The sequence below is a fragment of the Raphanus sativus genome, chromosome 9 (genome assembly GCF_000801105.2).
Source record: "Raphanus sativus cultivar WK10039 chromosome 9, ASM80110v3, whole genome shotgun sequence".
NCBI classification, from domain to species: Eukaryota; Viridiplantae; Streptophyta; class Magnoliopsida; order Brassicales; family Brassicaceae; genus Raphanus; species Raphanus sativus.
This window is the reverse complement of record NC_079519.1, coordinates 4,216,872-4,233,547: the sequence shown is the minus strand read 5'-3', so window position 1 is coordinate 4,233,547 and position 16,676 is coordinate 4,216,872. Positions and strand designations below refer to the sequence as shown.

The 16,676-nt window shown below is 34.7% G+C and overlaps 2 protein-coding genes across 2 annotated transcripts; both read right to left on the bottom strand.

Moving 5' to 3' along the window:
* Positions 1-2,102: 2,102 nt before the first annotated feature.
* Positions 2,103-3,779, bottom strand: LOC130499691 (ABC transporter G family member 33-like). The gene is made up of 3 exons (XM_056994022.1): positions 3,704-3,779; positions 2,388-2,441; positions 2,103-2,314 (listed from the first exon to the last, which is right to left on the bottom strand). Exons 1-3 carry the CDS (start codon positions 3,773-3,775, stop codon positions 2,204-2,206), a joined length of 237 nt encoding a protein of 78 aa, XP_056850002.1. The 5' UTR covers positions 3,776-3,779; the 3' UTR covers positions 2,103-2,203.
* Positions 3,780-10,916: 7,137 nt separating this feature from the next.
* Positions 10,917-12,446, bottom strand: LOC130499853 (uncharacterized). Its single transcript, XM_056994295.1, has one exon. It carries the CDS (start codon positions 12,444-12,446, stop codon positions 10,917-10,919), a length of 1,530 nt encoding a protein of 509 aa, XP_056850275.1.
* Positions 12,447-16,676: the final 4,230 nt, after the last annotated feature.

Genomic DNA, 16,676 nt, shown 5'->3' with positions numbered 1-16,676 from the left:
CAAATCGTTTCGAACTTGGCTGAAGTCAATCTTCATCAAGATAGCTTAGCGGTAATCTCCCATTTCCGCCGTCGAGAAAATTTTGAACTGTTATGAACCTCTTAAAACTAAAAACTAGTTTCAGTTACAGTTTGCGGTTATTGACAGTTGCGGATGGATAAATAAATATAAAATTATATATTAAAATATTTTAAAATTTTAAACTAAAAATCTAAAATGAAAATACAATAACTAAAAATATATATACATTTTATATATTAACTTAAATTCACAAACAGTATCATAATTTGTTTTATAAAAATTTTAAACTAACTATTCATTAGAAATTTCAAAAATTAATATACATACATATATAAAGATTTACACATATATAAACCAAAAACAAAATATTCTTCTAAAAGTTTTAATATAAATCTTCAAAACAAATTTTATTAAATTATGACTTTCAATTAATGTAGAAATTAAATAAATAAACATAATATTACTATTAATCATATTATATCAATAATTATTATATTTTTTCACGATAGTATGTTTTATACTTTTATAATATTGTAATATGTTAATATTGGTAATTTATTATTAAACTGCATCAATATTTTATAATTAACGAGTCACATATATCCTGGAGATGCAATAATTTTCAAATGTTATGTCTGTGATACAAAACACTTAATAACATTTGAAATCGTAATCACATGCATTTGCAAACTCCCGCACTCACAACCGCAACCACTGCATTTGAACCAGTCAGACCCTAAATTTATTGCGTCTGTAACTAAATTAAAATAGAGAAATTCTTTTGATGAAACCAAAATATTTTTAACTCTATTCTATAATTTATTTTAAAATAAAATAGAAAATAGAGTGGGGTTAAAAATGCTATTAATAGATAAGATTAAATCACCGCAAGCTTTCTTTTGGAGGTATATTTGAACCACATAATTAACGTAATCCATAACATATGTCTGCTTTGTGACGAGGTTATTGTATAACCACTAAGTTAATCCAATCTTAGATAGTCCATGTGAAAAGAAAAAAACTGGTCCTCCTATACATAATATTTTCTCCATTTCAGAAAGATATATATTTTAGATTTTTTACATATATTAAAAATATATTAAAATTTGATTGTAAATGCATTTTTTTGTGAATAACAATTTTCTAACTTTTACCCAATATAAATCTAATAAATACCATTAATTTTTTTAAAGTTTAAAATATTTTATTAAATAATATATTGAAAAAGTAAAAAATATATTTTTTTGAAATAATTTTTTTTTAGAATATGAATATTTTTCTTTAAATTATACAGAGGTATCATAGCCTCACAGAAGTTGTCCAAACTAGTCACGTGTTGCCTTTGTGTAATTTTACTTCCAACTTTGTTCTAAATTATTGGCCTTATAAAAGAATGAAGAATAAAAATGCGATATTCACATTGTGTTGTTTCAATTTAAGTTTGAATTATTTATTTTTACAAATGTTTTTGTAAATTCAGCCAATTGGTGGGGGAAAAATTGTGGATTTTATTGGCATTTTCTGCCAGTACGTACGCACATCAATTCTTAACTTCCACACCAAGGGCATTATTGATGTTAGGGCCTAATTGATGTATTTAAAAACAAATGAACGAGAGAAATAACGCCAATGTATTTCCGTGTATGATGTCTTGTTGATATGGTCTACCACTCTACCTGTCAAATTTTCTCTAAAATACTTAAATATACTGTACCATTTAAAATTCTTTCATTTCAAATTAAATATCTTTGAGATTCTCTTTAGTTTGCCAAAAATATTGGTTCACATTTTATATATCTGGTATACTGTTGATGCAAGCAGTGCGGAAAAACATTGAGTTAGTCAAGAATCGTTGAAAAACTTATCCAAAACTTTATCAGCATTAAGAAAAGTTATGACCTACTTAAGGGCAACATTATTGGTGGGACAAATAAAATGGTCTTAGCATATTTTAGTAATATTTTTAAGTTAGTGATAAAGTTTAAAAACTTTTCTAATGTTGTAGATTATTGGTAGGACAAAAACAAGTCCTTAGTATTTTTTTTTGAACTGTCTAAACTATTTGTTATTTCATCCATGAATAGAGCTTTTGTTGGACCAACGATCATCTCAGCTGAAAACAGTTTTGCAACGTTTCAGAGACAAGCCATGCCAGCAAATAGCTGGACCAGTTTTTTCTTAGCTATGAACCACCACCAAACCTATTGTAAGACGTTTCTTTTGTCCTCACGGATATGCCTCTTCTCATTGCATTGCCAAACAATGTCTCTGCACAAATGTCAAGCCCTAGGATCTGAAAAATTGCAATACAAGACATACTTAAGAAGCTTAATCAAGAAGGGACCAAACTGTATCAGAGAAACTACCTTTATAATGTAATCTGTTTGCAGACTTCTTTTAAGTCCTCTAACCGATATTGCCTATACAAAAAAAAAACAAAAGGTCTATAATAAACTGTTTTGAGTTGAAAGATCAGTTTCAGGGGTTGATGTAGATAAATATATGAGATATTTCCATATATTTATTATTGATTTATTAACTATTTTTGATAATTATCTTTATTGTTTTAGGGTTTTTATGGTTTTCTTATATAAAGCCGTTTAGGCTTAAGTTTGTATTCAGTTGATTGATTATTAATAAAAGTTAAGAGTTTTCTCTTTTGTTCCTTGTTTTCGGTAGATCATTGGTGATCTCAACGAATTTAAGAAGACATTGATCTTAGGCATTCTTAGACTAAATAAGATCTTTGTGATTATCCTAGTTTTCCGGGTATTCTCAGAATCAACGGATCTCTAGTCTTATCCTTTAAGGCTTCCGCTACATCAGTTGGTATCAGAGCCGTGTCTCTTTGGTTTCTTAATCGAGGAACGATTCTGGATGTCATGGTGAGTATTAGCATCTATTCTATCCTGGACGAAAGTCCTTTTGTTGAGAGAGAAGAGAACCATGAGATCTATCGAGAGATTTATGGTGATCCGATCTATGATATTTATGAAGATGATGTCTGTGTTGTCCGTGCAAAATTCGGGCGAGACGAGTTCTGTGCAAAATTCGGGCGAGACGATTTCCGTGCAAAATCTGGGCGAGACGAGTTCCGTGCAAAATACGGACAAAACCATATCGACGAAGATTTTGTGAAGAATATTGATAATCTGATGCGTGCAAATTTTATGCAAAACCGGATTTGTGAAGATTCATGTTATAAACAGATCCGTGCAAAAATCGTGCAAAACATGCTATTGAAGATTCGAGGAAGAGTTTTTCTTGGAAAAAGTTTTGGATTCACAGACTACGAACAAGATTCGAGGACGAATCTTCTCCAACCGGAAGAGAATGATGTAGATAAATATATGAGATATTTCCATATATTTATTATTGATTTATTAACTATTTTTGATAATTATCTTTATTGTTTTAGGGTTTTTATGGTTTTCTTATATAAAGCCGTTTAGGCTTAAGTTTGTATTCAGTTGATTGATTATTAATAAAAGTTAAGAGTTTTCTCTTTTGTTCCTTGTTTTCGGTAGATCATTGGTGATCTCAACGAATTTAAGAAGACATTGATCTTAGGCATTCTTAGACTAAATAAGATCTTTGTGATTATCCTAGTTTTCCGGGTATTCTCAGAATCAACGGATCTCTAGTCTTATCCTTTAAGGCTTCCGCTACATCAGGGGTGCACCTTCATGTAAGCATCTACTTCTGGATCAGGAATGATTCCACCATCCTTTTCTCTTTTAATGACTTCCCTCATAACATATGTTTCAGCAGAGAGAGATAAGTTATGTTTGTCACTAAAACTGTTTAGAGAATATGCTTTCTTTATGATTACTTCTACCTGTTCGGCTAGCGACACTTTGGCAACGAGCTGAGAAGTATATTGTTTCCCTCACTGTCATCTCTGCAATGTGAAGATCGTGTTGACTTATGTACGCCGATGTTTTCTGAGGGACAAACTTGTTCAGTCTTTTTCCATTATAGGAGATTTCACCAGAAACCTTTAGACTCTTGTCTAAATTTCCAGACAAAACCTTAAGAAGAGTAGTTTTCCCACATCCAGGAGGACCAAGAAGCAGTGTTAGCCTTGAGAAATAGGAAGAGGCATTAGTTGAGTTTCATTACAACAAATCTCAAAGCGTGGATCAAAATAGAGATACTACCTCCCCGGGTTAATGATGCCGCTAACATCATTTAGTATGCTTATCTTGGCTTCTTATGTTCTTACACCACTCAGCTTCACAAATTCCTGCAAGAGAAAAAGAGTATAGAACTCAATACTAGAAAAAAGCCTTTGTTATTACATATTTGTTCAAAACATTCAATTGCAAAAAGACATCATTACAAAACAGAGTATAGAGATAACATAAGTAGGCACCACTCACCAAAATTGAGTCTAAGGTTCCTGAAACCACACAGAGAAAACATCCAACATGTTATTATTGTATCAAAACATTGAATCAAAACATCTTCTAAAAGATGATACCTTTATCAATCACAGCATCAAAGGAAGCATCTTCAAAAGCCTTCATATCACGCACATCCAACTTCAAATCTGTTTTCTTTTTCACATGATCAACACACATAAAGACAAGAACTTTCTCCTCTAATTGCATTAGTAACAGAGAGGAGACGTACATTTGAGCTGAGGATGGTCTGAGTATTTTTTGTTCACGGCGTCGATCACAACAGAGGAGATATCGATATTAACTACATCTACGTACCCATCATCCACCATCCCCTCGCTGAATGATTGTGTCGACGTCTCTCTCGCCATCGTCGTATCTATGATAACTAACTGCTTTCTCGATTTCGAGTTCGTTTTCGGTCTTCATAAGAACATATGGCCTTCGATTTCGACTCAGAACAAACTCCTCGCCTTTGATTTTGATTCAGAACAAACTCTTCTTTTTTCAAAATTCAGAGAGGCGTCGTCCGAGAGAGAGAGAGAAAGAGAGAGAGGCTGACACGTGTCCTTAAGGACGAAAAACAAAAGTTCTAAGCTAAGACACGTCCTTGGTTTAATTGCCTATTTTAGATTTATTTTTTGACAAATAAATGCTAAGGACATCCTTAAAAGTTACCGATAATCATGGTCTTAATGAAAAAAGAGTCGTCGACCTTTTTGCGGAGAATCCAAAACAATACTTAAAAACAAGGAGAAGTAAATGCGAGAAAGGCACTCGTTTCGAGTGGTATTAAAGTTACGAGTTACAACGAATAGTACTCGTGAGTTATGACTCATCTATCTGCGAGTGGATACGTTAAAATTTATGATTAACTGTTTTTTCGTTACAAAAAAAAACTGTTTTTTTTTTTCATTTCTCTACTACGAATTACGAAAACTAACAAAATAATGGGAAAGATCATTTGCTTTTATGACGTTGAAAAACAAAAACAAATATAGTAAAACCCTACGAACTGAATTGTATAGTGCACTAAGTGAAAAGATAATTTGTGGACCATTTTCCGTCGTTTGTGTCTGACTTAAGTAGCTAGTAATAGTAATACTAATAGCCTTGCTCGGCCCCTTGTAAATGTAGTATTCTGTACTCCTACTGAATAAGCAAACACGACAAGCGAGACATACCGGAATCAATTTGAATCTATCAAAATACTAATTACGTTAAAAAAAAATCTTACGTTTTGTTTTTGACTAAGAAATATTCTTATGTTTGCATAACAATTTGTTCTTAGCGCCATATTTTACGTGTTAGTCCAAAAATTCCATGAGCAGGTTTTTAGTTTGATTGTGTCGCTATATAACACGATATTGTTATATCGGGATTACGGTCTAAGGTGTTTGATGTGTTCCATTCGTGCAAACCGCAAATTACCATTTCAAATGTTAAATATAAATTTTTTTTTTTTTTTTTTTTTTTTTTGACAACAATAAATTACTCTAACAAGTTTCCACCGGTTCAGAAAGCCAAACCGGAGGAATCGAATCGACATATAACATAGCTGATGGTGAACTCCTTGCCCCATGAGCAAGCTTGTCCGCCATTGTGTTTTGCGCCCGTGGAATATGTCGGATCTTGAAATTAGGGAAGAAAGTCTTACTTCGTTGAAATTCCTCCATATGCGTAGTAAATGCTGGCCATTCTTCGGGTGAGGACACCATCTTCACCAATTGAGAACAATCCGTCGCAAAAACTACATCTGAGAACTGTAGGGTCTTCATGCACTCCATTGCCCAAATCAGCGCTTCACATTCTGCATGTAAAGGAGATAGGCTACGTCGGAGATTCATTGCCCCCATCATCTTGTCCTCTGAATCCATTTTCCGGCAGTACCACCCCTGTCCAGTAAAAACATCTTTTTCCTTTCAAGATCCATCGACACAACAAACCCTTGTTGTACCCATAGATTGCCAATCGGTGGTAGACTGAACATTACCATGAGGATCCGGTAGCAATAATTGTGCTTCTGTCCATAGTTTTTCCTCAAGATCCGCTATCCGTAATATCTCCTGAGGATTCCCATTTCTATTTGTATAGATCTTACTATTTCTATTCTTCCAGATATACCACATAATCCAAGGAAAATAGTTTGAATCCACTTCTTTCGGTAACCTCCAGAATAAATAATCCAAGCTAGAAAAAACTGATGTTGAGGGAAATAGTCCCGGGGGAGACGGAATCCTAGATAAGGCCCATGTTTGCAGTGCTGGTGGGCACTCAAATAAAACATGATGGACTGTTTCTTCCTCAGCTCCACAAATATTACATCTAAGGTCACACTCAATACCACGTGTCCTTAAATTTTTGTACACCGGTAATGTTCCGGATAGTATTTGCCAAATAAAATGCTGCAATTTAGGTGAACATTTTAATTTCCAGGAGAAAGCCAGCAAAGGTTTTATATTTGGTCCAAACGGCGGTATCCGTGGTTCCCTATCCGGGTATAAGGTTTCCGTTCGAAATCCTGATTTCACCGAATATTTTCCAGATTCTGTAAATGCCCAGCCATAAGTATCAGGCCGATGATTCCGGCTAAGTGCCATACCTCTGATGATCTTAACATCGTCCGGGTGTATGTATGCATTGAGGAGGTTTACATTCCAGGTTCTATCGAGTGGATTGATGAGGTCCTCCACCGTTAAAGATGGGTTCAAAAATTGAACTTGATTTTTTTGTTTTGCTGATCTCGGGCGAGGAGCTGGGATCCAGGGGTCATTCCAAACAGAAATTGATTGCCCGGTTCCAACTCTTTTGATTAGCCCTTTTTTAACCAGAGATCTAGCTGAACAGATACTTCTCCACCCATAAGAGGAAGAATAAGATCTGTGTTCATCCAATGGATGAGAGTTTCGGAAATACCTTCCTTTAAACACTTTCGAAAATAGACAATCTGGCTTGTCTATTAGGCGCCATAGTTGTTTTGCCAATAAAGCCGTATTGAAGACTTGTAGATCTCTAAAGCTCAAACCTCCCTCTTCTTTATGTGTGCACATTTTATCCCATGAAAACCAATGTATTCCTTTTTTGTTACCGCTGCCTCCCCACCAGAAATGTGCTGTGGTACTCGTTATTTTTTTTGTAACGCCTTTCGGGAGTCTAAAACAGGACATGACATGTGTTTGCATAGCCGAAGACACAGATTTAATTAAGACCTCTTTACCACCCCGAGTAAGGAACCGAACCGTCCAACTGTTAACCTTCTTGTTAACATTTTCATTTAGAAAACCAAATATCTGAATTTTTGACCCGCCGAGACTCTCCGGGATTCCCAGGTAATTCCCCATACCACCTACAGTGGAGATGCCTAACAACTCATGAATAACCGCTCTATCCTCTTCCGCAATCTTATGACCAAACTGAATTGATGACTTAAGAAAATTAATTTGTTGACCTGATGCTCTCTCGTATTCTTTAAGTAACTTGAGAATTACCCCACATTCCTGCGCTGTTGCCTTACAAAAGAATAGGCTATCGTCTGCAAAAAGTAAATGAGAAATTGCCGGGCTAGCCCGAGCCACCTTTAGACCTGTTAATCGCTTTTCCCTCTCTTCTTTTTTAATGTTCGCAATCAGCGCTTCAGTACATAAAATAAATAAGTACGGGGATAGCGGATCCCCTTGTCGTAGGCCTCGTTCCGGGATTATATGCCCCTTAGGCTGTCCATTTAGTAAAACCTTATAACTAACCGAGGAAATACATTGCATCATCAACGCAACCCACTCTCGCGAGAACCCCATCTTTAATAGAATCCGTTGGAGAAAACTCCATTCAACTCGATCATATGCCTTACTCATATCCGTCTTGATTCCTAGAAATTTCCCCTGACAGGACTTATTAGTTCGTAACCCATGAAACATTTCCTGCGCAATGAGAATATTATCAGATATCAACCTCCCAGAAACAAAAGCCGATTGTGTTTCCGAAATCAAATTTGGTAATATTACTTTGAGTCTCTGACATAACACTTTAGAGATGATCTTATACCCAACATTACACAAACTGATGGGTCTCAATTCTGTCATTCGATTCGGTCTCGCTGTCTTTGGAATAAGACAAATATTTGTCAAATTCAATCTATCATCAAAGACCCCAGTTCTCAAAAACTCGTTAACCATGCGAACCACATCACATTTAATTACTGACCAGGATTGTTGGTAAAACAATGCCGTCATTCCATCTGGTCCCGGAGCCTTCTCCGGGTGCATCATAAAGAGTGCTGCCTTAACTTCTTCTTCCGTAGCCGTATCTAATAGTCTATTATTCTGAACTTCCGTCACCGAAGTCGGTACCTCTTCCAGAAAACTATCAATACCTGATGGAGAAGATGTACGGAATAAATCATTAAAATAGTTGACAGCCACTCTCTCCACCTCCTCCTCCGAGTTAACCCACGTTCCATCCTCTTTGTGTAAACCAATTATCCTATTTTGGATTCTCCGTTGTTTTGTCAATGCATGGTAAAACTCTGTGTTTCTATCTCCGCAAGTGCGCCATTTAACTCTACTTTTTTGTTCCCAGTATTCTTCCTCGTCTCTATAAGCCTCCTTCAGTTTCCTGGACACCTCCAATACCTCTTCATTTGACTTAGTAAAATCATTTTGTATATCCTCAAGTGCTTTTTGCAAAGTATTTATCTTTTCCTTCCCATATGGAGGGTTGTTCTTTCGCCATACTGATATTTCATGTCTACACCAGTGTACCCTATCCACAATTCCAACCTTATCATTAACTCGTTTTGATTGCCAGCCCCTGGATATTGATTCCATCAGCCCCTCTTCACTTATCCATCTCTTATCAAACCGAAAGGAACCTCTGAATTTGATCACTTTGTCCTCAACCACCGCCACAATCGGTCTATGATCCGATCCAAACATACCTAGGTATTCCACATGGGAATAGGGAAACATATTGTGCCAGTCGTTATTGCTAAGCGCTCGATCCAACCGACACTTTACATTATGTCCTTTTCTCCTCCCACTCCATGATAAAGTATTCCCAAGACAAGGAAATTCCATTAAGCCACAATTGTCTATCATATTATTAAAACCTAAAAAAGTATCAGCATGCCGCAGAGTACCCCCTTCTTTCTCATGGTTTCCTCTTATCTCATTTAAATCTCCAATAATAAACCATGGGTCAGTTCTCGATATCCCAATCCTCGTTAATCTTTCCCACACTGGTTCCCGTAAATTTTGATTTGGTTCCCCATAGACAAACGATAAGTAAATTCGCTTTCCTTTATGTTCCGTTTCCACATCAATGATCCGGTTACTCGATGATATGATTTTCACCTTGTAGCTAGAATCATAGTATAATGCCAAACCACCGCTTCTGCCAATAGGATCAACTGTATGAAGATGGGTAAAACCAAAATGAAACTGAAAGGATTGAACAAAATCAAATTTCTGTTTTGTTTCCGATAAAAACATAAAGCTTGGTTTATGTTTATAATATATTTCCCGCAAATAACTAATAGTCCACTTACTCCCAAGACCTTGACAATTCCAACTTAAAATCTTCATTTAAATACCAAATTATTAATAAGCTGCTCATCTCTTACCAAAGAGAGCCTCCGTATCCTCCCCTCCCAAATTTGAACCACCGTGGGGTCTGGAAAATATAAATATTTGTGTACCAAATTAACCATCCTAGAATAAAAGAAAAGACTAAAACCAAACCTGAACAAGGTATGGACATGTTATTATCAGAAACTCTCCCGTGTGTAAGAGAGACCACACTTCCCCCATGATGTGAGTCAACCACTTTCCACCGATTCGAAAAAATATATAATGTCTCCCTGCCATGTAAACCAATTCTAAAAACACGCCACCATATTATCCCACCATTTGAGGGCCAATCACAAATGATAATTTCCATAAAGCCTTTGTCAACTCTGTATCCATAAGCTTGCTGTAAACACACAAACCAATTACTTCCTATCCTTTCCATCGCTGACACTATTTTAAACCTGTCACGACCAAGTTTCTCCACTTCAATTTCACCAATAGAGCCTTGCGCCAGATGTATATAGTCATACCAAAACCACATCTCATTTCCATTACTATCCAATCTCCCCATGATATTTCCCACAAAAACCATTGTCAAAACTTCAACATCTTCAAAGCAACACCTCCTGTCACTTTCCACAATCCATAAATATAAGTTCCAAGATCTACTCACAGTTGACCACACACTTATATACTGCAATAAGACCTCACAAGAAAACCAAAAAACCACTGTCTTATTAAACTGAGAGCTGTTAACTAACAGCATAGAGCCATACAATAAACCATTGGACATCCCAACTTTGCCAATAACAATGAGGGGAGCAGAAACAGGAAAAAAAGACCAATGATAACCATAATCAAGACTACCGGATTTCATATTTGAATCCCACATTATTGAAACAGAAAAAAACGAGAACACCATAACATCTTACTCAGATGTCTTTGGCTTCATGGTGGCCTTCTTCGACGCCCCCGCACCCTTGTCGCCAGTCTTCCCTCCTATCTTTGCCGCGTTCTTCTTGCGAGGTGATACCAGATTCTGAACTAAACGCATCTTTGTCGATCCTCCAACCGCGAGTGGTCCTGGTCTTCCTCCTTTCTTTTTTGGTGCCTTCTCCAAGCTCTCATCATTGTTGTCACGCTCTTCTTCCCCCATCGCATCAGCCGCAGCTTCCTGTTCGGTATCCACTTTATCCCATGCTGCTTCCTTATCGTGCACCATCACATCTTCCTCTTCCATGAAATCTGTTATCTCACCTTGTTCCCATTCCTTATACTCTTCCTCCTCAACATCCACAAGAAGGTCAGAGTCCGAGAGAATAGCTCCCTCTACCATGAGGTTCGCATCATCCAGAGGGTTCGAATCAGTCTCATCTGTCTCCTCTGTGCCTTGTACGAACATCCCTTCTGGCACTCGTTTAGCTTGAACATTTGCCAACTCCTTCTGCTCCTTCTTTAGCACCTCTACCACTTCCTCCTCCTTTGACACCTCAGGCACTGTATCCTCATTGAATAGGAGTGCCTTGCAAGCTTTAGGAGTTTCGCCACTTTTCTTTACACCACTAGTTTGGGAAACAACCTGAGATGAGGAACGGCTCACACCTTTAAAAGCGTCCATCATCAATTTTTGGTGACCATCCTCGCCATTACGTGAATACTGAGTCACGTTCCTCCTATCATGATTACCATAGTGTCTCCCTCTGAACGAAGACCCATCTCCATAACCTCTGGGCAGTCTTTCTTTATACGCCTGATAGGTCCCTGCCTGCTTGTAAGGCCCCGGTCTCTCCCTGGCAATACCCTTGCCCTTATTACCACTCCTTAGTGGAGCTCTGTGTTGTTGACCATCTCTGCTAGCGCCCTCAAGTCCATTGCCATTTGTGACAGCCCCTTTATAGCTTGACGCTTGTTGTCCTGCCTCCGTTTTGACGCATTTCTCATTATCCATAGTCTCCACCTCTTCCTGCAGCTTAGGACACCGAGACTGATCGTGTGTCATGCAGAAGCATTCTCTGCAGAACCCAAATAATTTTTCATATCTCAGGGATACCATTATCTCCACCCCTTCCTCAAACTCAACTGCCATAGAGAACACCAGTGGTTTGAAACCATCAAGTTCTACTCGAACTCTGCCTTCTCGTAAATCCACCTCCCCTTGAACTTCCCCGATAGCCTCTCCCACGCTCCTGAAGGTTTGTGCAGCCCTAAACTGCAGAGGGATATCCATGACTCTAACCCAAAAAATGATTCTTGATGGGTAATGGACTTCCAGAACCGGCTTCCATCTCACCAGCGACACCATCCAGTAGTCAAAATGGAAAGGCTCCATCTTGAGAACCTCAGCGATATCTTCCTCCTCCTGGAATACGAATTGGAAACGCCCCATTCCCAGGTCCGTTCCTACCACACGCTCCTCAACTTGCCAAATCCGCGGTAACATGAACAGGAGAACCTTCATATCTTGTTTATGAGGGTTCATGCACCTCCCAATGAGTGTCTTGTCATAAGACAAATATAAATTTTTAATACATCAACATTTGGTAATAATTGATTTAACCAAATTATGAATATATTAAAAATCTATGATTATTTTCTCTTACACTTTTCTAATATTATTCAGATCAGATTCTGTTTTGGTACCAAAATTTTACACCTGAAAATTACAAACAAACACTAACTTCAAAACAGAAGGATGATAAAATAACATGCAACGAAACAATGCTTAATTGTGTAAATAAATGGTGTAGTTTTTATAAGAGGAAAGAAAATCCACAACGTCATATAAAAGTAAGAACAAAACTTACCTTCACCCCCTAAGGTGAATCTCTACATTCACTCACCAATAGGAATTAGTTAATTGAGATTTGATATCTCTTAAAAAAGGAAACCAAATAATAAGAATTTAATGAAATAAAATTATGTTTTTAGATAAATAAAAAATAGTAGCAATTATAAAAATATTTTTTTTTAGTATTGATAAATCCGTCAAAAATACTAAACCCTAAACTCTAAATTCTAAATACTAAACCCTAAATTCTAAATACTAAACCCTAAACCCTTAGGGAAAGCCTGAACCCTTGGGCAAATCCTATACCCTAAATCGTTAATCTTAAACCCTAAACCCTTAATCATAAACCATAATATTAAACCCTAAATTCTAAACACGAAACCCTAAACCCTAAACTCTTTGACAAATATTAAATCATATACTCTTAATCCTAAACCATAAACCATTTTGGAATTTAGGATTTAAGGTTTAGTATTAGAAGTTATGATTTAGGGTTTAGGGATTAAGATTTAATTTATGATTTAAGGTTTGGTTTAAATTTAAGGGTTTAGGGTATAGGATTTGCCCAAGGGTTCAGGCTTTCCCTAAGGGTTTAGGGTTTAGTATTTAGAACTTAGGGTTTAGGGTTTATAATTTAGGGTTTAGGGTTTAGGGTTTAGTATTTTCCGACGGATTTATCGATATTAAAAAGAATGTATTTTTTTAATGATTACTACTATTTTTATTTATCTAAAAACATAATTTTATTTCATTAAATCATTATTACTTGGTTTCCTTTTTAAAGAGATATCAAATCTCAATTAACTAATTCCTATTGGTGGGTGAATGTAGAGGTTCACCTTAGGGGGTGAACCTAAGTTTTGTTCTAAAAGTAATTATCAAGTCGAAAATATGAACAAACCAAAGATCTATTGTTGTTTTCCTTTTGAAATCAAATAAAACTTTTTGAAAAAAAAACATGTATTTCAAGGAATCCAAGAGTGAAGAGTCTTGCGACTGTTTTTACCGGCTGCATGTCTCAAAAAGACACCACTAAGCTGAAGTGGTATAGTGTGGTACAGTATATCGACTCGTACTAAACATTTTAAAATGAAATAATATAAACGCAAAAGTCTTGGCACATGTTGAAAAAAACCATAATTATGAAATACATTTTTGTCACGATTCATAACTCAAGCCCTAGTTGACAACTTATATGCGTGTTTTTTTTTTGAGAATTAACTTATATGCGTGTTCTTCTCTTCTTATTCCCTCTATAGTCTCTTTCCATCGATCTTGATTTTATCTACGAATAGCATGCTTTAATCATCAATATATCTTTGCGCAACCGGCCATGAGTCCTATAAGACCAGAAGCTAAAAAGAAAAAAAAAAGCTGAAATGACTAGAATAGAGGATTGAATTCAGGACTTTGAGAATCCGAAAAACAAAATTACCAAGACTCACTAGTCGAGCTGGAAAATATCAATGAAAAAATATAAAATATATCATCGAGTGGCATTTGAAAGGAGATTATATTAAATGCTATGATATGATAATCTCGAAATCTTACCCAAAAAAGAAAGAGAATCTAAATTTATCAAGAAAAGAGACAGAAAAATGAGCCTGTTTAACTTAGTGGATATCATTCAGGCCCATTCTTAAATTAAACGAGCTACGTAAAGCCCTCTACACATCAGACTGATGCATTATGCAACAGATATTGCGCTTTTCCTTGACTGTTTCATGTTTGGCTTAACTCCATCTACTCGTTTACAAGTTGTTGGTCATTTTGTTTCAAAAAAAAAAAGGTTGTTGGTCATTTATTTGCAGTTGGTCACTGTCTACAGGGATCAATGGCTGACGTTTGATCACTCAATGATGTTAATTAGTTATTTTTTTCCAAAAGAAAATATCGATGGTAAAGTCGTAAACAAGTTTTAGTCTATTTTTTAGCAGCACTAAAAAAAGACTAACTTGTTTATGATTTCCCATTCTTAGTCTATTATCCATTGTTTCAAGTTTTTTTTTTCAACATCCATTGTTTCAATTAAAACCAAATATGCGTTTTTTTTTGTAAACTAAACCAAATATGTGTTTCATGATATAGGTTTCCTACGTGTTTTAACCATTATCATGTTATTTTTACCCGATAAGCTATATTACAGTATATCATGCTATTATTTTATTGAATCACACCAAAAAAGCATCACTTATGTACAACCTACCATTGTGTCTTTACCAATTTTTAATTTTCTTGTAGTTAGAAAAAGAAAAAAATATTTCTTTAAAAAAAACAAACACTTAGAATATCTCTAAAATAAACTTTATAATTTTAAATATAGAGGTTTTTGCTCTAAAAAACTTTAAAACTTCAAATTTATAATTTTGGAGAATAAAAATTCATATTTAAAGTTTCACTACTCGAAACTTCAAATTTTAAATTTTCATATTTATATTTGATTTTTGGTCCATACAATTAATTACATGTAACATTTGTGATTCTTAAGTATTCTTTTGTTTATCTTTTTAATATTTAATTTTTAAATCTCAAAATTATTTCAGATTTGATTTTATAATTCAATTTTTACAAATAAAATAGAATAAAAATATTTTTAAAATAAATTTTATATTATTTTAAACTGAAATTGAACAACAAGAATATTACAAAAAAAACTTAATAATTTTTTAAAAAGGTACGTGAAGACAAAATCAATATACACATTTAAATATTTTAACAACACTAATGGTCTAATAAATTTTCTCCGCAACCTTCAAAATATCTAAAGAATATTGTCCAAACAAATTTTGTGTAAACGAAGATGGAAGATTAAGGAAATAACATTAGGAATAATTTGGTATTTATCTTGTATTTTAATATATAGTATGTATTTATATTTATAAGTTTATATGTAGTGAAAGATTTTATCAATTAATATTGTTGGAATATGTTTTGTATATATTCTATTTATTTCTAAAAAAAGTTATGGATGTACATTAATTGTGACAAATATAAAGACTATAGAGTAAATTATAAATAATTTTGAAGTTAAATTTGAAATTTTATTTTTAGAGAAAAACACATTAAAACTTTAAATATAGAGTTTTGCAAACTGTAAAATAGAAAATATTTTTGAATATGCTCTTACAACTAAGTGGTCTAGAATAAAAAAACTGCAAGGTAAAAGTTATTAATCGAACGTAGACTTAATCTAGAATAAAAATACAAAATGAAACACTTAGACTAACGTGATCCACTTAATTAACTACGGATATACCAAATTCCTAGAAGTTTGACTTATACCCATACCGAATTTTATTATTATTTTTACAAAATTTTATAAAAAACAAAATTCAAACAGGGAGATGTCGTCGAGACGACGACGATGAGTACGAAGTTTGTCTCTTTTTTAAAATATATTTTTACCTTCAAATTTATGCGCGTCGATGCTCGATAGTAAGTTAGTAACTCTTTAGTGTGCCAATAATCGAATATATATTCTATTCCATACCTAACTAGCTTAGTAGCTTAGCATTCACCTTTATCATAATGGAGCTGAATACGATCGTTCATTCTTATACTACTATTATTTTATTACGTGTTGTTTTTCCCAAAAATTAGTAGTTCACATCATCGATATCCTCTTGACACCAAAATATATTTTCAAATATAACATCGACATCGATCTATCAATAAGAGAAAAGATAAACTGTTTAGTCTACTGAAGTAAGAAAACAACGGTTTAGTCTACTATCTGCTTAGAGCATCTTCAATGTATATTTCTATATTTTCTTTTAAAATATAGAGTCAAAAAGAAACATTTTTCTATATTTTTTTTCTAAAATAGAAGAACTTTATTATAGAGACATACATTGGAGTAATCTACCTATATAATAGAGATTCTCTATTTTAGAGAAACTA

Excerpts from the sequence above, each read along its gene's own strand:
- LOC130499691 (XM_056994022.1), bottom strand. The coding sequence starts at position 3,775 with ATGAGGGAAGTCATTAAAAGAGAAAAGGATGGTGGAATCATTCCTGAT. Across the intron at positions 2,442-3,703 it reads AAGTAGATGCTTACATGAAG|GCAATATCGGTTAGAGGACT; the intron begins GTGCACCCCTGA and ends TTTTTTGTATAG. Across the intron at positions 2,315-2,387 it reads AAACAGATTACATTATAAAG|ATCCTAGGGCTTGACATTTG; the intron begins GTAGTTTCTCTG and ends GCAATTTTTCAG.
- LOC130499853 (XM_056994295.1), bottom strand. The coding sequence starts at position 12,446 with ATGAAGGTTCTCCTGTTCATGTTACCGCGGATTTGGCAAGTTGAGGAG.